This window comes from Mytilus edulis, chromosome 12 (assembly GCF_963676685.1).
Source record: "Mytilus edulis chromosome 12, xbMytEdul2.2, whole genome shotgun sequence".
NCBI classification, from domain to species: domain Eukaryota; kingdom Metazoa; phylum Mollusca; class Bivalvia; order Mytilida; family Mytilidae; genus Mytilus; species Mytilus edulis.
Window position 1 is genome coordinate 28,541,148 of NC_092355.1, and position 22,404 is coordinate 28,563,551.

Genomic DNA, 22,404 nt, shown 5'->3' on the forward strand with positions numbered 1-22,404 from the left:
CCTTCAACAATGAGCAAAGCCCATATCGCATAGTCAGCCTTTAAAGTCCCAGAAATGACAATGTAAAACAATTCAAACAAGTACTAACACCTTATTTATTCAAGTATGGCTTAAAATACATGTAAAATACATGTATGAAGAAAATTGTGCCTTTATCAACATGTACATATATGCCAGTGATATCATTTTAATGTCATGAATGTGATATAATTTGTGTATTCATGGTATTAGTGAAGTGGGTCATAAAATGTAATTCACCAGTGAATAATGTGGATAAATTCATCACATCTTGTTCATTTTTTTTAGTCCAAATAAAAATATATGTGTGGTTCCAGTTCAGAACCGACCCTAGTTTAACCCCCTGACCCTAGAATTTTTTTTCATTTTTGAAAAATAAATTTTTAAACGATAAAATTTTTAGGATTGTGAATTTAAATAATTCAATTCATAGATATCTGTCATCTGTATTTCAATCAGAAGTATCTGTAAGGCTAAAATGCAACAATTCATAACAGAATGCAAAGAAACTAACTGAAAACATAACATGACTGTTTATTTTACAACCAAACCACATGTAATATGGCGAACTTATTGTTGGGGCGTGTATATTACCGGAATCAATTTCGGTAAACACACAATTTTTTTTCCAGATTTTGACAAACCCAAATTAAAAATTAGAAAAAAAATAAAATAAAACTGCCGACCTACATGTACCAACCCTATTTTTTAAAAGGATGTTACTGGAACCACATATATATTTTTATTTGGCCTTAGAGTAATGTGTCATTTTGCATTTAAATGTTAATTGATTAAATTATATTCTGTCACATGATAATCTTTTACCAAATAGAGTTTTAAAGTATAGACTAGTTATTGACAAGATTTCAGTAATATCATAATTGACCTTTTCAGAATTTGAAGGATTATTTTCATTGTTGACACCCCATTCAAGTAAAAATTTGTAAAAGTAAACCGTTATAGGTCAAAGTACAATCTTCAAAACAGAGCCTTGTCTCACAAAAAACAGTAATCTATAAAGGGCCCCAAAAATGACTAGTGTAAAACCATTCAAACCAAAAAACCAACAGTTGAAACTATATGAAAATGAGAAACAAGAAACACTTATGAACCACATCAACAACATGTACATGTATATTACACTATAGCTTCTTAGTTAAATAATGTATGTTTGTAAATGTGTGTATGTTTGACCATTACAGGACATTGGAGTATCATTCAGGTGCTGTCACGGAAGGGTATTTATGTTGTGGAACCAGATGAAACAGAAGTTACAGAGACCATCCTGATGAAAAATGCACCATTTCAGCAGGTCATTAATGGCATCTTTATACTCACTGTATGGACAAATCTCATCACTGTACATACTAAGAAAAATAAGAAGATGTGGTTTGATTGGCTATGAGACAAGTCTCCACCAGAGACCAAATGATATAGAATAAAATTGAGAATAAAAAATGGTGAATGTGTCAAAGAGACATCAATCCTACCAAAGAAAAGAAAACAGAAGAAGGCAATGATACGACTAAATTTGAAACAATCACTACATTATAAGAGCTAATCAGGATTTCTAAATTACTTTTTTCTGTGCATGTTAAATTTGATGTATTATTTCTTTCAGAATGCTCATTTAACCCTGATTGATTGTCTCATGATGGCTTACATAAGTGAAACAGTTAGTGTAGAAAGAGTTGTACAGGCAGTAAGGTAAGTGGAACTTGAGAAATAGTTTAAATGTCAAGAGAGGTAGGGATTGAAGCCATTTGAAGGTGCTAAATTTTACACCACCAAGCATAAACTTTTTAAAGAAATTAGTTTTCACCTTGTCTGGACAAAGTTTTAAAGGAAAGACACATACATGCTGTTTTGGTAGACTTGGTGTCAACCAATTTATTTTTAAAGCAATTGCTTTTATGCCGTCGCGTATGGCCATCTTTGTGACCCAGATCAGAGACTCCGCCCAGATCAAGCCATAGTATTTTGTTAAACAGGCTCCTGGTCAGTCATTCTTTAACACCTATGTATGTTTTCTAATGCAATACATAGCTTGAAACTTAAAAAAAAAGTTAGTGGATTTAAGAAGTTTCAAAATATGTTCTTGTAGATGTATTTTTGTATTTAAAGGGTCAACCGTTTGACTATCAAATAACATAGAAGTCCGAGTGAAAAAAAGTACATTTTTATAAATGCGATTCCGTTTTCCGCCGTTCGTACGATGTTTCAACAAAATATGGATTCATTTCAGTTGTTGATTTAGTATTTAGCAATAAATACGGTTTTTTATGTTAAATTTGTGTTTCTTTAAGAGGTCAGGTGCTCTTGTTCATTCATAAAATTATCGTTCATTCATACATTTATCGTAAAATCAAAATCACTACACAGGTTAATGCGTAGTGTCAAATTATTACCTGTAATCTAAAAATAGACGAACTTTATTTGCGCAAATAATTTAGCGGAACGAAACCCTTGTTGAAAACACATAACAATAAGTTCGTTTTCCTTTTCTGTCAAAACTCCGTAATATTTATCGATCACCTTACTAATGAAATGGACCCGTCCAAACGTAGTAGATGCCAAGTCGGTCCAGATGAAGAGATATTTACAATTTGGAATTTTCTAGTTTATTAATACATAGATTGAAAAAAAGTACGTCTTTTTAAATATCATGATCAAAACTGGGTTTGCATAACAAAGGTCAGATGAAACCATTATCCTCGTCTTTTCAGTGAACAAGTCTACTACGTTTGTTGACACTCGACGGTCCACCGTGTTAGCAATTTTATTTCACATGTTTTCGAAAATTGATAAATATCAAAGCAACGTAGAGCTGTTTGTTCTTGTTCGTATAATAAAATTGAGAATGGAAATGGGGAATTTGTCAAAGAGACAACAACCCGACCATAGAAAAACATACAACAGCAGAATTAAGGTCACCAACAGGTCTTCAATGCAGCGAAAAATTCCCGCATCCAGAGGCGTCCTTCAGCTGGCCCCTATACAATATATATACTAGTTCAGTGATAACGATTTAATGTCATGTTTGTCTGTGATGACCCCCCCCCCCCCCCCCCCCCTTTTCGGGATTGCATGAGAATTGTAGTTATCTCGTACCCACATGCACTTGTTTCTATCCATAGGAAGGTCGACTATCCATATAAAACTACAGCATCAGAAGGACACATATCAACTGAGCAATAATGTTTGGAACTTAGTTTTAAAAATGATGACAAAGTAACATTATGAAAATATTTTTATTAATGAAATATACATTTATTCTTTACATGTTTATGTCTTGTAAGATATTTTATTTCTTTCCCGTTTTTTAACATAAATTTTGCGCCTGGAAAGTGTTTTGTGTTAATGGTTAAATATAAATTAATAATGAAAATTGTTAAAATTAAATCAATAAAGGAAATTATTGCCAAGGAAGTTACAAACACTACCAGGGGATAATCCATGATGATTTCTTTTTGAGTTATATGTTTCAGCACATGTATATTTGACCCCAACTTTAGCCTGGTAAACGTGTTGTCTCCTTGTGAAATATAAAACATATTAAAAATGACTTTCTGCCAAAGTCTTTTATTTATATAAAGTTAAAACCTTCTTACTTTTAACTAGACAACACTCATGTCAGGTTTAATTCTTGTATATATGTGGATGAAAAATAAAAGTCCCCAAACATTAACATGGCAGCAATTGCTTTTACAGCCTTTAAGGCTTTGATTTGGATTGATGCCAGTTAAAGGGAAATCACAAATGGTAAGCCAATGAATTTTGGTATGCAGTTGTTAAAAAGTAAACACATCTCATGCAAATTGATTATTTGGCTCTACCTTTTCTGTCATGGTCTGTTCATTTTGAAACTTTTGTAAAATTTATAAAGTTTGTGATTTCATCAGTTTATTAGTACTGACTTTATTGGCAAATGGTTGGCCAATGATATTCAGTATGCAGGTATATAAGCACATCCCTTTCCTTGAAGTTTTCCCACCTGCTCAGTCATGGTCTGCTGTCTTTTAAACTTTGCATAACTTATATGTTGAAGTTTGAATTAGGTAACCGCTAATGGTAAATCAATGATATTTGGTATGCAGTTGTAATTAGCACTAACAAGTCTCATTTCCGTGGAGATTAGTTGTTCTGACTCCTAACACTTACTTGTTTTCAGTTTATTCACATATATCATGAAGTATCAAAAATTAAATGTAGAATTTCTTAAAAGGTATAATACAGCAATCAATATTTCATATGTGTGCATCTATTGTAACAAAAGTTGAATAAACATGATGAAAACAAAATTTATAAAAAAATGTTTAACACTTGTGTGTTAAACAAATCACAAATTAAATTGTGAAATAAGTAACACTGTAGATTCATTTATTTTTGTTGGTATCAATTTTTCTGGATTGAGGAAAACTTGCATTTTCATCGATATTTGATTTCGTGGTTTAGACAATCTCTGCATACTAAGCCCATGGAAAATACATAATTCGTTGAACATGTTAATTCTAGTTCTCCTGTACCTACGAAATTCACAAAGATTGGTATCCCAGGAATAATAATGAATCCACAGCAGTAGAAATTGTAATATATGCTTTTCATTGACAGACGATTTGCTGTTTTCAATGCATCTAGTGAATTACCATCTGACACAGAAAATGCTGTTGACTTCTGGTTCAATAAAGTATGTAGTACAGTCCAAAGTAAAGAGCAGAAGGGGTCACAGGTTTTAGAAGGACAGTCCAAAATGAAGGTATGTTAGTACTTAACTGATGAAAATGTAACTACACTGTAACCATGGTTCCTAAGGGAGTTTAAAGATTCACGATATTGGAAGGTTTAAAGGTCAGTCCACCAATTCATAATCCCTATCTATTCAACCACTTTTTTTTTTCAACTTTCAAAGCTTCCTAAATATTTTACCTTTTAAAAGTTTAAGTTAATAGTTATCATTCATAATGGTTATTTGTATTTCAAGTTGATTATGGATAGATCAAGAGATTTTGTACTAGTATCTAAAGTTTTATATTGTGGATTTATTTATTGTTAAGGGTACCAATTTTTCGTTGATTGAAGAACAATTGTACTTTTGTTGAATAATGATTTTGCACATTTGGCAAAGTTTCTTATAGCCTATAGGAAATGTAATACTTCAGTTGTAGTTTTTCTCTACTAGATCAGGAAATTCTTCATTAGACATGCTTTTTATAGTTTAATTGTATTTTAGGTGAGAATTGTGAATAGATCAGGGGATTCCTCATTAGACATGCTATTTATAGTTTATTTGTATTTTAGGTGAGAATTGTGAGTAGATCAGGGGATTCCTCATTAGACATGCCATTTATAGAGGAGTTTCTACAGGATATAGGTGATGGTTGTTGTCTGGCGGTGTTGGTACATTTCTATTGTCCTGAACATTTAAAGCTGACAGGTGAGAAAAACAAAAACTACTTATATTTACTGTGTCTTAGTAGAAGTTTGAGTCTAGTCAGCTACTGTTACTCAAGAGATAATAGGTTTGTATGGTTGCGAATGTTGCGTCTGGGTGAAAATCATAATAAAAAAATCACATTCTGATATCCGATACATATATTATGTATATTGATTTTACTGAAATCACATTTATAATCTCACATTTAGTTCTTTATTTAAATCACAATAATAAATGCACGAAATAGTTTCTGAATTTACCAAACCTAAAAAACATTAAGTCACTGTTTCTAAAAAAAAAATATATGCATATTTTACTGTATTTGACTGTTCCTTAGATATGATTTGAATCAGTCCCTACATTGTAATGCAATCTCTTATCTTGTAAATATACATAATCTTTTATACCAACATGGGAAAAGGATATGTATGATACAACTATCTAAAACAGTATCTTAAATTACAGAGCTGAAAAAAAAGTTGTGAATAAATTTATCAGAGACAATTAAAAATCAGCCTCATTTCCAAATTCAAATGGCAAAAATTCATTTAACACATATATACTGGGTAACAAAAGACAACAACTATTAAGATTCCTGAATAAGGGTAGGTACATGAAAATATGGCCTTGTTAACTTATACTAATAGGTCTCCTAGCTAACCAGATTGAATGAAATACAAACTGAACAAATTACCAATTGAATAAAATATAGCCTGAATAAATAACAGATTGAATAAAATACAAACTGAATAAATTACAAATTGAATAAAATATAGACTGAATAAATAACAGATTGAATAAAATAGACTGAATTAATACATGTAATAACACATTGAATAAAATACAAACTAAATAAAATATAGACTGAATAGATAACAGATTGAATAAAATATAGACGGAATAAATAGCATATAGAATAAATAACAGATTGAGTAAAATACAGACTGAATAAATTACAAATTGAACAAAATATAGACTGAATAAATCACAAATTAAATAAAATATAGACTGAATAAATAACAGATTGAATAAAATTCATACTGAATAAATTACAGGTTCAATGAATTACAGATTTAATAAAACTAAGATTGAATAGATAACAGATTGAATAAAATATAGATTAAATAAATAACACAAGATTGAATAAAATACAGATTGAGTAAATAACAGATTCAATTAATACAGACTGAATAAAATTCAGATAAAAAAGTACAAATTGAACAAAATACAGATTAAATAAGGTACAGATTTGATAAAATACAGATGGAATGAATTACAGATTGAATAAAATACAGACTAAATAACATAAAATTTAATGGCGGATTTAATTTATTGACAGATATATGTTTGAAGTCCAATCTTGGTATAGCAGATTCACTTTATAACCTAAGCCTAGTGAAGAAGTTCTGTGGTGAACATTTACCCAGCAATTGTTTCCATCTGTCTTATGAAGATTTCCTATATACACACAATAACCTGAAGCAGAATCTGTATGCATTAGTTGCTGATCTATTCCACTGGTTTGAGATTAATCCAGCTCCCTGTGTGAGGTCCCCATCAAGAGAGGATTCAGGTTAGTGTTTTGAATTGATGAAAAAAATGAGTATTTGAAAATTTAATGACCCCAGAGTATGTCTAAAAGATGAACGGATCTACTGCACTGTTGATCACACACATCTAAAAAACGATGTCTAACAGCATGAGAAAATGGTAGGATATTTAAGAGATACAAATCTATGATTTTTTTTCGTAGTAGTATAAAGGTTTTCCGTTGTTCGTCGTTATGTCCTCAGATACATCCTGAAATTGATTTCCTTTCTCTAACTTTTTTTTGACCAAATGATATGAAACTTATGCATAAAGCTGAATACCACTTACACAGATCAAGTTAAAATTTCGTTTGAATCACTTTTACTGTTCTGGAGTTATGTCCCTTAATGAATATTGAAAAAATGCTAAACTTGTTATTTCCACTCTCTAACTTGACTTTTCCTCCAACAAATGTTCTGAAACTTATACACAATGCTTATCTTATTTAATCCTCGGTAACCAAAGGCTGTTACAATTGTGACCATGACTGTTTTTGAAGCTGTTAATAATGCAAAAATTGCTTCCTAGCATTAAATAATAATAATGAGTTATATGAAATAAAAGAGTGGCTATAATTAGCAAATTCAAAAAACCATGCAGCCTTCAATAAAGAGCAAAACCTTTAAAGCCCTGACATGAAATGTAAAACAATTCAAAAGAAAAAAAACAACAGTATGATTGGTTCAAACATGTTAAATACTGGGGCAGACAATGACAAATACATAGAAATTGTATTCAATCTTACCAAAAAAATAATCTGCATCAGTATTCTACTTTTGGGGGGATGAGTAAAAGGATATTTTGCATTAAATTCAGAGATGGAATAAAGTATCATTAATAAATAAAAACATTGATTCTAGGGTTCTTGATATACAGATCATGGTATTTTGTATAAATCATTTGACATTATCATTGAGGAATGTATTTTTTTCACTATTATTTTAGCATCAAGACCATCAACAGCAAAACATATAACAAGCAACATGGTTCTAAACGTACCAATAAGTAATGTAACCAAACAGAGCTTCAAAAAATGTTCTATGGATGACTCAGGTCTCCATTCGCCACAAAGTGGAGCTGTTCAATTACACCCACATAAACCACTTCTACCGAAGCGTCAGATGCGATCGGAAGAAAGAGAACATCCTCCAGGTAAAAATTGTAGGCCTCAATTTTTTTTGCTTTTATCTTCTTGAAAGTCTATACTGATTGATTGATTGATAGATATAGATTCTACCACTGGGTTGAGTGAGATATGATATTTATCCACATCAGACATTTAAATTTTCAAATTTAAAAAACGCATGGCTCACAAAGCATTTTAAATGTTTAATATAAATTTAACTGTGGAGTGTGCAGGAGATTTGGTGGTGGGAACTGTTTCTCTTATGATTTTTAGATGATATACAGACAATCATAATCCTTCCTTTAGAATTATCTGCCAAAAAATGTGTTCTTTATATGTGACATCATCAGACATGGTTGTCATTTTTTCATGTCAGACGTCACAATAGGAAATTCAGAGGAAAGCAAAAAAATTTGACGTCATAATCGAATTTTGACTGAAGAGTAACGGAGATCAAACAAACCACATGTTGTTTAAATAAAAATAATCGACAGGTCAGGAAAAGGATAAATTGTGTGAGAATTATAGAAATGGGCTTATCTTATTATTTTTTCATATGGATTTTTATTGTGCTCTTTGCTCTTTACATTGAAACCGTCTCAAAGTTAAAAGAAATTACGCATCAATAACTTTAACAAACTTTGTGCATGGAATTTTACAAATGAGGTCAACCCTAATTGAATATTTGTTCTTTTAAAATTTTACTTGCAAAAGTTATAGCATCATTTATTTATTTATTTATTTAAATAAATTTTATAATTCATATTTGAATGTTTTAATGTCAATGAAAGTCTTAAAACATATACATGCACATGCTTAAGGTAAATTTCTATCTGATGCAGCTTATATTATTTCAGTAACCCAGTCAGTAAGAGGTGGAAGAAGATCATTGTCATTAAGTTCAGCTAAAGAAAGAGATGTTATACAAGAAACAATGTTAGCTTGGCAAGATAGGTACTATAAATACCAGTTAAGGCAGGGATTAAGTTTGGATTAGAATAGAAGACTTTAGTCTCATGCAGATCTTTTTTAAATTGGTCAATAGCCATGCGGCTCTTGGGCTGATATTGAACCTAGGGCTGATAATACATGCGATATGAAAAATGCCATGTAATAATCTGATATTATCATCCTTCCATACTCCTATATCGCCCTGGTCAGTAACTCCATAATACTTGTATCACAGCTTTGATATGAGAGAAGGCATTATTAAACTTTTCTCATTAAATCTTAAACAATCAAGCATGGGGATTGAAATCTATGGGTGGAAGAGTACCACCCTTTTAAAATAGCAAGGTTATTCCTTAGGAATATAATCACATTTTGTTCCTTAATTAAATTAATAATGTTCAATAGCATATATAGAGTTTAAAAGTATGAAAGCAAGTGAGGGTATGCATCAATAGGGAGCAGTTCAAAGGTAAAAAAAAAAACGAAGCCAAAAAAAGCAAACGTAGTCAAAACACAATTTTCATTAAAATTAAACAACAAGTATGTATTATGAAGTTTGGTGTATTGCTGTCAAATTTAAGAATTAAATTAATCTAGGTAAAAAAAGCTAGGTGTAAGATTCCTGTGAAACACAGACCTGTTCTTCAACAACTAGTTGAAAGACTTACTTCATAAAATATTCACTATGCAAAAAAGGGTAATGATAATGATATGAACAAATATTCAATAATTAGAATGTATTTAATCAATTTATATATATACTGCAGGTCCAGTAATAATGATGATGATGATGAAGCAACAAAATCAACCTCCTCCAATCTGTTAGCCAATGTAAGCATTGATACTGAAATGATGGACAGCTTCTCTGATGATGTGATTGGAAGTATTGACATAGGGGATGACACTAACCCAACACCGCCTCCCACATTAACTCATCCATCTGATCAACAAAGGGAGACAACTGCTTCTAATTTACATAATCAGGATCATCCAGATTACATGGAAGTTCAAAGTGTAACATCAGGTGTTTCTCGCATGACTGATCGCAGTGGATTCGACGATGTTCGCACACAGAATGGTTTATATTCTGATACTAGCATGAATAATTCAAATATAAAGTCTGGTTCTCATAGCGTAGAACCTCTTTTGACAGCACGACTGAAACCTGCAAAGGAGAAAACAAATAATCACAGTAAAGATCAAGAACGTAGTCATATAATCAACAAAAAATCCCCTACAAGGAAGGAACCCGAACTGATTAGTAGAGACTTAAGGTCACCTACAAGGTCAAAAGGAAAATCTACCGATAGCGCTTGTTCGTTTAGTTTAAGTGAAGACAGCAGTGTGACTGACTCAGTGACACCTCTTCCTGATGATATGTTATCTGATTCAGAAACATCACAACAGAAATCATTGGATAGGCCAATATTTTCCGCGTTTAGCATTCCTGGAAATGTTTCTGAACGAGCAGTTGATAAAAGTTCTGATTCTGTCAAGTTAAGTTACACCATTCAGAGTCAGGTATATACTCCTGAAACGGCACGGGCTGCAGGCATCCCTATTGTGACAGATAGTTCCGATAGATCCTCTTTTGTTCATTCAGATGGAAAAACGTCAGTGTCGAGAGAAGGAAGCGTTTGTAGTAGAAGCTCAGGTGACTTTTCCGACCATGAATCTCATAAAATACACAAAGATCATAAAATTAAAGAATCTGAGGATGTTAAAACTCCGACTAATATCTCTTTTAAAAAGCCAGAAATGCTGATTATTAAGACTGGTGATGATATTAAACCTAATACAGAGAAAAAAATCATGACAACAAATTTTGCTGAAATCCGTCGTCTTAAGCAAGGTCTTGGCAAAGTTGATAATTCTGGACTTGTTTTCATGCAGCATGGACAGGAACCAAAGAGTGGAGAAAACAAAAAGTCATCTTTTAACAATAGCAGTAATGGGGCAAGATCTGAAAAAAAGACATCATTTGCCCCGTCAAATAATCACACTACATGGCAACAAACTTTACAAAATGCCAGTCCGTCTGGGGAATCAGCACAAGGTTCAGCAGAACCCCCAGTTCCCTCAGAACTCTTGCAAATTAAAATGAAATTAGAAGAAAAAAGGAAACTTATCGAGAAGAAAAAACAAAGAAATGAAGTTCAGCAACAAAGGCTTAGACAAAAGCTTGGAAAAACTGCTTTCCTTCATGTCCTTAAGAAACCTGGTGATACGGAAAATGGTATTCTGGAAGAGGAGGCAAGAAGCTCTTCTAGTGGATCATTTGAAGATTTGGCAGGCGCACAAAGACAAGACATTTCTACGGAACGAAAACCTCAATATACTCAAAAGGAACATTCCCCTTCACCTGCAAGAGCAGGACCAGATGAATATGACAGTGCTAATGGTATGTCACAACGACCATTCTCACGCGAAGGTATACAGCAAACTATTGAAAATGTACGCAAGAAGTGGTTTAAAGATGATGGTGAAGTTGTGACACAGGCTTATGCTGAGAAACCAGAGACGCCTGACAGTCCACCGCCATTTGATGGTCGGCTTGCAGAAAAACATTTACCAAAACCTACAGCTGATTATAATACTTCTTTAGATAAATTTAATAGGAACCTGTCAGATCTGCAAATTGAAATAAATCGATTGTCTTTGCAACAGGAACAAATTAAACAGTCAAGAGGACTACCTCCACAACAACAGAGGAATGTCCAGCAAAGGTTGCCCAATACTAGTGTTCCAATGACAACACAGCATCACATGACAAGAGGTCCTGAAATTTCTTATAATCCTCAAAGCATGCAACCTCAACAGGTCCCAGTGGGTCCAGTTGTACCGAGTCAAAACCAGTATATGCCAGCCACAGGTGCTGGTCTAAACCAGTATCATCCAGCTACAAGTACTGGTCACAACCAGTATGTTCCACCCTATAATGGATACCAGCAAGTATTTTCTCCTTCTTGTCCATACCCTCCAGCTCAGCCACAGGCATTTGGTCAGTCACCACCATACCCAGTGCCCCCACAACATGGGGCTGGGCCTATGACGTCTTCCCCTCATACTCATGGTATGGTTCCAGCATTCAGTCCAATGGGACCAGGTATTCCTACTCCTGGACTGCAGCACAGTGCTGTTCCTTCTAGTCATGTTGGTGCTCAGATGTATCATCCACCACCAGCACAACCAATGACAAATTACCAACCAGTGACTTCAACCGTGACAAATATACATTCCAATAATTATTCAGTACCAAATTCATACCATTCTCAAACGCCTGTGTCTGCACAGTATCAGAATTTTTCACAGACTCCTAGTCGGGTAACGACTGATACGTCGCTGACTCAAGTGTCATCATTGTCAGACATGTCTCGGACTAATGCTCAAGGTCATTTAGAATCTGTGATAAGTAATGACTTAAGTGGTGTCTCTTCAAGTCATACTGGAGAAAATGATTTAACAAGTAAAAATGAATTCTTTGTGTCATTCAATGAAAGTACTCCAAAAGCCAAACCAGTATTGGGTAAAAATAGACTAAAAGCTGATTCAGTTTCTGCAGTACAAGAACAAGTGAATTCCAACCAAAACCGGTCTGAACTGGATAGTACTAGTCATACACAGGATGTCTCCCAAGGAAGTGATGCATCCCAGAATGCTTCAGGACAAAATGTTTCTGGTATAGGCTTTGTGATTGGTGAAGATGAAACATCCATAAACCAGGTAAGTTGATTGGAGGACATATGTCAATTTCATTGTCAATCAGTTTAGAAAAAAGTAAAATAACAAAAACACTGAACTCCGAGGGAATTTGAAACAGAATTTCCCTTATCAAGTGGCAAAATCAAAAGCTCTAACACATCAAAGGAATGGAAAACAACAGCTGTATTTTGACTTGGTATACATGGTATAGGCATTCCTTATGTTGAAAATTGTGGATTCAACCTTGTTTTAAAGTAACTAAACCTCTCACTTGTATGACAGTTCTGTAGTGTCCCATTGTATTGACAACAATGTGTGATGGAATTAAGACTATGTTGCATTACATTTGTCTGTTATTGAATGAGGTCTTTAGTCAACTCACTGAAAATATTTTTTAATTCTACATTATAAAATTAATTTTTGGAAATAATATATATGTAGATATAGGAAGATGTGGTGTGAGTGCAAATAAGACAACTCTCCATACAAATAACAATTTATAAAAGTAAACTGTTATAGGTCAATGTATGGCCTTCAATGTGCCTGTTTGTTCCATATATGAAACACATGTCTTTAAAAAGATGTTGCATGCATTTTATTCTAGTTCATGTGATATATATACTGTTCTTGACATGAGGTGATATGCATTTATTATAATATAAGTAAATAAAATTCACTTGTATAAGTATCCTACAAATTCATTTATATAAGTATATGAAAAAGTCAACATTTTTACTGCACGCTTTTTCTTTATTTCCAGATTTTTTTTCATTTCCTCATTTTTACCGCAATGAAGCAATTTATCATCTATGCATCACACCAAACAGTAAGCTATAACGGGCCGCAAAAAATGACTGGTGTAAAATCATACAAACAGGAAAATCACAAGTCTAATCTATATAAAAAATGAGAAACAAGAAACACTTATGAACCACATCAACAACTATTGAACATCAGGTCCAGCATGAAAAGAGCATTCATGACATTTAAGAAACTTAATATCTTGAAATCACAAATTCAGTTCTCATATTTTTTCTTGGGATGCAATTTTTCATATACTTTTTTAATTAAGGATGAAGCTGAAGAGATTCAGAAAAAGAAAGAAAAACTTATTCAGCTTCAACAGAAAAGGAAGGAAGAACAGGAGAAAAAGCGTCAGTACAAGGAAATTGAGATGTCTAGAAGGAAAGATCAGGAGAGGTAGGGCATAAGTGTGTTAGACCCAGATCGACGTCCGGTCTCTAATCGACGTCCGTACCTCAAATCGACATCCAAATCATTTACAAATTGACGTCCAATATTTTGATACTCTATTCCATAAAGATTTTTTCAACCCGAAATAGGTAACATATATGTTAATATTTATCTTGATAAAAGTTAGTCAAATTAATCTACATTGTAGTATGTCATTCCTATTCATATCAATAATTGACATGCGTGTATGTGTAAATAAGTGAATGAAAAGAAACCAAACGACATAAAGAGGGCATTGGCCAGTCTTCAACAATACCCAAAATAAAGAAGTAGAGCCAATTGTTTTGTGAGTATCATATTTTGAACTCTGTTTACACCTGGAGTGAAACATATATAGAGAAGCTAAAAATTGGACGTCGATTACAGAAGCCTAAAATTGGCCGTCGATTAGAGAAGCATAAAATTGGCCGTCGATTTGGAATGTTATTTTATTGTGACGTCGATTTGAGGAACGGACGTTGATTAGAGACCGGACGTTGATCTGAGTCTTACAAGTATCCTCATGAATTTTTGCATAATTATATATATAATGAGCTCTCAGGCATTTTCCAGCTCTTTTCATAACGCTAGTAAGACAAATGTTTGGTCGACTTGCTTGCTTTGTTTGTATAAATTTTTACTCAAGCATTGTAAATAAGATAGACATCTGCTAACAATATAAGTAGGCAAGGTTAATCTGTGTACAGGTAATTTTTTTATAATGTCCAATCAAATTAAACTGTCAATCTTAACAATACTTGAGCAAACATTGATACAAACAAATTATCCTTGTTTTCAAAATTCCAATAGGGAACATATCTTTTATAATTGTATAAATAAACCAATTGTTCAAGACGTTTTGGCCATTGGCCTTCTTCAGTTGTTATACAAACAAATTAAGCAAGCCAAACAAACTGTTAACTTGCTAGCATTATGAAAAGAGCTGTAAAATGATATGAAAACTCAATATGTGAGATTAAACTTTTTTTTTTTAACAAATCATAGTGTTTTGTTTGTATGTTAAAATGTCATGTTGGTCATACCAACAAAATTGGAACAATAAATATTCTTATTCTTATCTCTCTAGGGTAAAACAGGAGCAATCAGACCAAAGAAAATTGGAAGAAAAGTTACGAAGGGAAGAGATTTTCAGACAGTACCAGGAGAAAAAACATAAAGAAGATGAAGAGACTCGTCCTGTCGTCAAACGAGAGCGATCATTTAGGCAAAAATCACGACCTCAATCCATGTTCGTCAAACCAAATAAACCTGCCCATAAAGAACCCCTACACACGTCTCAAGAAGACTTAACGGGTAATACAGGTTTGATACTAATGTAAAATTGACATATTGTGGATGGTTTTATTTCTTCATGGGAACCAATTTACATAGGCTCATGAAACATAGATTTTTTTTCAGATGTTTTCCTGATTTTCACTAGTTTTATATACGATCCAATTGGAAATTATATTTCGTGTGATAATTAAATTCTTTTGTTTTTTTTCTTCTTAAAATCTATGAAAATTAGATTCCCATAGTTATCATGGTTATGAAATCACAGTATTTAAACATGACCAGTTGCTGACTGTTACTAAGGGCTGTTTGATTAAATTGAATGTGGGTGGGTAACAAGGGAAGTAATATTTTTGATCACGGGTCATTTACGATTTTCTGTCCCATTTAATGTAAAGAAAATTACTCAAATTATGGTTGGTTGTCCGTTCTTTTCTTCTTTATCTTTAACACCCATTTTAATAGACCTGATAGAAGAGCTAAGTATCATAGACATTGCTTTGTATTGATTTTGACAGGTAATACTATAGCTTAAATCACAAATACAGCTTTGACGTCCTTTTTCATGTTAGTCAATTTGGTCCTGTTGGTATGATGAAAGCTTATGTTAATTGAGGCCCTGCCAATTATATATGATGAAAGCTAATATTATTTGAGACTCTGACAATTTGGTATGATTAAAGATAATGTTAATTGAGGCTCTGTCAATTTGGTACATTGAAAGCTAATGTTAATTGAGGCCCAGCCAATTTGGTATGATAAAAGCTAATGTTAATTGAGGCCCAGTCAATTTGGTGTGATGAAAGCTAATGTTTATTGAGGCCCTGTCCATTTGATATGACGGAAGCTAATGTTAATTGAAACCCTGTCAGTTTGGTATGATGAAAGCTGATGTTAATTGAGCCCCTATCAGCCAATTATTTGTACTTAATTGTATTAAAAATGTTTGATAGCTCCAATCTCTCCTTTAACTGCATCTGCCTATGTAACTGCATAAGATTACCAGAGTCATTTACATCACCTAAGCTTTCCAGTTCTGCTTTTATTTTTTAGTTTATTGCTTTTATTTTTATTATTTGTTTGCTTTTAGCTTTGTTTGCATTTTGTTTAGTTGGCATGATTTATTTTTAGCTGGAAGGCGGTACCCTCCTCGCAGTAACACATTTCATCATGGAAAAATGAGAAAAGCAGGTTTGTTCAAACTTTTTTTTTAAGTGCTATATAGATAGGATGTTTAGCTATTGCGATTATAACCCTGTCCCATTTTTCGCAATAATAAAACATCACAATAATTTCTGAGTTTACAGTATGCTTAAATCTATTATTGCGAACCCTATGATAGTTTTCCATAGATTCACCTGCAAGTTACCTGTCGATTTAAACTTTTGGCAGTTCTATTGTCCCATCTAACAAATACAACAGGTATTGTTCTCTGTGTAGTTTATTCACTCAGACCTTTAAATTTCTTCCAAGAGAATTATATCACTCATTGATTAATTTACCTGAACAAAAAATTGAACTGTCAATGATGAAAAAATACTTATACCAATACTAAGTAAGGACTCACAAAACTGCATGTGGTGTTGTATTTATTCAATACCAATAACTCGTTTTTAATGTGTTCAATATTAAGACTGATTCAAAAATTAAAAGTTGATTTCTGATCAAATATTCAATATTTTTGTGTGTTTGATAATTAAAAATATGAATATTATTATTTTTAAATTAAGGTCTTTATAAACATAAATGAACAACAAAAAAAACATGTAAATTCATTGGAAAATACTAAAAAATGTGTCTGAAATAAACTTTTTATTATTAAACCAGATTTTATATTGAACAGATTGAAAATATATTAATGATATATTGAATAAATACAATATTGCATACAGTTTATGTGAGTTTATAGAAGTATTTCAATAAAAAAAGAAGGTAATTTTTTGGTCAGGTAAATTAATCAATGAGTGATATATTTCTCCTAGAAGAAATTTAAAGGTCCCAGTGAATAAACTTCACAGAGAACAATACCTGTTGTATTTGTTAGATGGGACAATAGAACTGCCAAAAGTTTAAATCCACAGGTAACTTGCAGGTGAATCTATGGAAAACTAAGATAGGGTTCGCAATAATTATGAAATTAAGTTGATATACAACCTTTCAAAACAGACCAAAAAAATATCCTTTTTTGTAATGAATTGTTTCAAAATCAATCAAAATCATGTGCATGTATATGTATTATATGTGCACTTGCATAAGATGAATTTCTATCCAACATGTTGAGTGTAAGATATTGAGAGTGCAACACAATGATAAACATAACCCAAAAAACAGACCTTGTTTCAAAATATTTCAAAGCACTGATAATAGCTATAATGTATTTTTATTGATGAATGTCAAAGTTCAAATTAAATGTCTTGTTTGATGATAGATGAAATTTTGCATGAGGAAAAATTCTGTAACTAATTATGGGCTATTAATCAAAGCATGTAGACTTATTATTTTCCGTATTTTCTGTTATGAGCTTTTTGACTTGAAAAATATTGTATGATTGTCATCAGGTTCATTACTGTTCCTGCTGGATAACAGGTCGTCAGTTCAGTTATGGTAAGAAATTCAAGGTCAAATATAAAAAAAAATTAGGTCACTGACTGAAAACTATATTTACTGTTTATTTGCCTGAATGCTTGGCAGTTACTTGCAATACTTTACATTTTGTATTTGTTGTTTGAAAACATTTGATTTAATTTATTAACACATATTTATAGCTCTTTTTTTAAACAGAAATTTGAAGTACTGATGCTATCAACTCTGTAATATTGTATTTTTTACCTTTTAGTTTCCTGTAATCAGCTAACAACTTCAGCAGAAGGGAAGTCATTAGCCTTTGGAGGTATGACACATAGAAAGAGACCACCCTCTCCAGGTATTCTTTGGCCTTTGTATGAACATATAGGGCCGAGGGGTCTAAGTAGTTACTAATTTAATCATCAGCCAGTCAACACTGAGGTTGTGAGTTCGAGACCCGCTCCTGCAGGTGCACTTGACTCCAATCTTAACTGACTAGGATTGTCAGTTTTCCTATTGAAGGTTCATGGTTTTCTCAAGGCACTTCCTCCACTAATTAAAACTGGCCACGACGAAATAGCTCAAATGCAGTGCTAAAACACAAAAAATAAAAAATCAATTTAGGAACAATAATTTACTGGATTTCTTCATGTTTAATAGAGGGGCCCAAAAGTGCGGGAATCTGCATGGAAGAACGCGAGATAAAATTGCCATTTAAAGATGAACGAACAATTAAAAAATTCTTGTACATTGATCTTTTTGCCGATTTTACAAAACACAATGAATAACGAACCTTTTACACAGCTGCAAGTGAAATAAATAGGGCAAAACATGTTGCACGAAAATTTCCCTTTACCACCCTCTTAATATTGCATTGCTATTGTGTCACTTTAACCGTTCTAGAGTTATACTCCTTCACGTTCTCTACTTTAGATTGCTTCAACCTAATGCAATAAAACTTAAACACAATGCTTATTACCACAAAATACAGATTAAGTTTGAATTTTGCTAAATTTTCTATAGTTTTCTAAAATACAAATTTGAATCAGTTATGTTCCTGCAAGAGGGGGCATCATCTGTGTCCCATGGACACATTCACCATTTATTCTTATTATTTCTCATAAATAGAACCATTTTTAGCTAAGAATATGACTGTCATTTCAGATTTGCACGGTAGAGGTAAAATGTCTGCTTCAGGAAGTAGTGAGGCTGGTTCTATGTCTGGATCAGATTATTCAGGTAATCATGTTCATTTCATTCATGTGGATTAATTAATATTCGTTTGATACCAATTTTCATGGATTTCCTGTTAACATGTGACCAAAGAATTCAAATGTTCAACGAAGAACTAAATTTGTATTGGCTTCTATTCAGACTTTGGAAAAACCATGAAATCAAATATCAACAAAAATACGATTTATCCTCATACCACGAAAATTGGTTCCCAAGGAAATAAATGAATCCACAGTATACAAATTCAAATTTCCCACTATTTATACCATTGAAAATTTATTTGCAGTTGTATTATGTTATGATGTTGTTACTTTTGACTTTATAATTTTCAACAGGTAAATTACTTTGGTACTCTGTAAGAAATACACAATTCTTTTAAAGTCAATTTGAAGGCAAGGTCTAGTAGCTAAGTCACAGTATCCAAATTGCACCTATTCAACAAAAATAGCTGCTGAAATCTTACAAAGTTTTCTTTGAGACGAAGCTATTTTTAATTTTATGATTAGACACTATACATGTCTTTCAGCATAGTATAGGTAAACATGGTTAAGTAGATAAGCACAAACAAGCTCAGTATATATATGTTACAGTAAATAGGTGAAATTAGGAATTACACGTAATTACTAAACATTTCAGTAAATACCTGTAATTACTATAGCCAATTTAGTAATTACATGTATTTACTAGTTGTTTCAGTGATTACTGGTAATCACTGATTTTTTTTGTCATTTTTACAGCTATTTACTAACTTGTTTAATATTTTCAATTGCACAGTATTGCGCAATAGCAAGAAATATCTAATTGCACAATATTGTGCAGTAGCAAGAAATTTTCAATTGGAGTTATCTTTCTTTGTTCAGAATAGTAGTTGAATCAACTTAAATCATTGTTTTATACAATATACAATGTATATTCACTTTTACTACCAACCAATCTTTACCATTCAGTGATAACAAGCACTTTATTTTACATTTTAATATTTTATGATGTATTTAAAAGAGTAGTTATTGTTGCAAACTCCATTAGAAATTTGAATTGATATCAGTTTTGGAAAAAGGGAAATATATAAATCGTTCACTGAAAAAGTAAAATCTGCAGAAATGTCGTAACGCCATGTGAAAAAAAGGTGATCTTTCAAAAATGAGCAAATAAAGTATGTTACAAGTATCCATTTCCTAAAAAAATGATAATTAGCATGGATATATTTCAAGTTGTTCTAAATGTTTATAGATATGAACAAAACATCTGTTATTCAATTTTGAGGATGTGAATTGAATCATGGATGCAATTTGCTACTCCTCATTATAGAATTATGGATTGTTGGAAGTTATACGTAGCTTCAAGTCCACTTTTCTAGGATTCAATATAGATTTCAAATTATATTTGTTCCAAAGAGAGGCGAAAGATACCAGAGGGACAGTCAAACTCATAGATTGAAAATAAACTGTCAACGCCATGGCTAAAAAATAAAACAGACAAATAATAGTACACAAGACAAAACATAGAAACTAAAGACTAAACAACATGAACCTGTAGAGTAAACAAGGATAGGTCTACAAAATAAACACAGAATGGAAACTTTTGTCTTGATCATAAAAAAAAATGTAGGTGAAAAAACTGTGAAAAAGGTGCTGTTTGGGTACCCTCACTTTATAGTTATTACAAGTGTATGATGCCATTGTGACCGTCTGCAAATGTTTGATACATAGTTTTTCTTTTGTAGGTCCAAAGTTGTATGTTAAACCTAGTACTAAATCCAATAAAAGTATTATAAATAATGCTATAAGTCACTGCTGCCTGGCTGGAAGTGTAAACACGACCATGAAAAATACAGTTTTAGAGGTAAGTCACAAATTTTGGCAATTTTCAATGACTCATAGCTTGGAAAATATGATGACCCATACTTTTTATTACATTTTTGAAAAAAAACTTACTGTAAAATCTCCATTTTGTCATAGTATTAAAAAATTCTATCTCAAGAAATCTATACCTATGATCTACCTTAAGGATCAATTGTCAGTATGAACATTCTGGCGCTATGAAACATGTGATAAATGATCTGACATACTAAGACTTTGTATAAAAGTGACACCAAACATCCACGTATTCCAACATCAATTGGGTCCGTAGGTGGCCTGTTGCAAGGCAAAATTTCTGTCCCTATCCAATATACCCTCATTTTCCTGTGGCAATCCAAATTTCCCTGACCATCATCCCAGATGGCCTCTATTGTATCAACCTACCTATAGTATTTATTGTTAACTTGTTCTCGTCCTGAATATGCATGAAATATTTGCCACTGGACGTTAAGCAACCAACAATCAATCAATCAATCCAACATCAATTGGAATTCTGATAGCAAAAAATCTTATTTGGAAGACTCTATATAGATACTATTAGTATTTAGTTGTTGTAATATTACAAAATATTGATCACATGATGCTAGTATTATTAGACTTGCAATTGCTTTAAAAGTTGTGATTATATGTTTCAGGTTTTAGAAGGCTCTGAAGCTCACCATTTTATGATTCTATTCAGAGATCATAGTTGTCAGTATAGAAGTCTATACATGTACTATACAGATACAGATTTCATGATCAAGTTACATGGAGTAGGGCCAAATAGGATAACAAATTCCATGATTGAAAAGTTTTATAAGTAAGTATTAATACATAAATATATATATACAATATTGCATCAGAAAACACAGAACAGATAGAACACAAAAAAGAAGACCATTAACCAAACAAGCAGGATTGATATATATTTTGACACTTGCATCTTAAGGTGGTACCCAACACCTTAACCAAAATTAATTTGGCTCGTTGAATTTTTAAAATTTTGACAAAGTATTTCCTTTGACACGTTAAAAATTAAAAATTTTGGACCAACCGTTTTAGTCAAAAAAATTACACTGGTTATATAGCAATTTGACAAACACCAATTTTGATCATTGAGAACCTTAATATTCCTTTAACAACACAACGTAATTAAAACGTTTAGCTGAATTTACAGAGTTATCTCCCTGTAGTGTTAGGTACCACCTTAAAAAATAAACAAAATCTCAAAATCCCATGTATACCTTGCGTCATGGCAAAATTTAAGGAAGTGTGGTATCATTACCTATAAGATTACTATCCACAAAAGGACCAACAATTAAAGTTGTCAACAACTAAAGATCACTGCATGGCCTTTTAACCATGAGCAAAACCCATACTGTATAGGAAGATATAAATTCTCAGGATATCAAAAAATGAAA

At 32.3% G+C, this 22,404-nt stretch overlaps 1 protein-coding gene across 6 annotated transcripts in view; it reads left to right on the top strand.

The window, feature by feature from the left end:
- LOC139498175 (calmodulin-regulated spectrin-associated protein 1-B-like) overlaps nt 1–22,404 on the top strand; it is a 28,196-nt gene that overhangs the window by 2,701 nt on the left and 3,091 nt on the right. The window contains exons 4-18 of one of the 6 annotated variants that reach the window (XM_071286510.1): nt 1,221–1,330; nt 1,640–1,725; nt 4,630–4,774; nt 5,317–5,452; nt 6,792–7,025; nt 7,988–8,194; nt 9,026–9,122; nt 9,887–12,842; nt 13,894–14,021; nt 15,142–15,368; nt 16,479–16,538; nt 18,184–18,270; nt 19,077–19,151; nt 20,869–20,987; nt 21,640–21,803. In XM_071286510.1, the coding sequence (XP_071142611.1) occupies nt 1,221–1,330; nt 1,640–1,725; nt 4,630–4,774; nt 5,317–5,452; nt 6,792–7,025; nt 7,988–8,194; nt 9,026–9,122; nt 9,887–12,842; nt 13,894–14,021; nt 15,142–15,368; nt 16,479–16,538; nt 18,184–18,270; nt 19,077–19,151; nt 20,869–20,987; nt 21,640–21,803 (4,831 nt within the window). Of the gene's footprint in view, nt 1–1,220; nt 1,331–1,639; nt 1,726–4,629; nt 4,775–5,316; nt 5,453–6,791; nt 7,026–7,987; nt 8,195–9,025; nt 9,123–9,886; nt 12,843–13,893; nt 14,022–15,141; nt 15,378–16,478; nt 16,539–18,183; nt 18,271–19,076; nt 19,152–20,868; nt 20,988–21,639; nt 21,804–22,404 lie in introns of all 6 variants that reach the window. The other 5 variants (XM_071286509.1, XM_071286511.1, XM_071286512.1 and 2 more) reach the window with 5 other exon arrangements.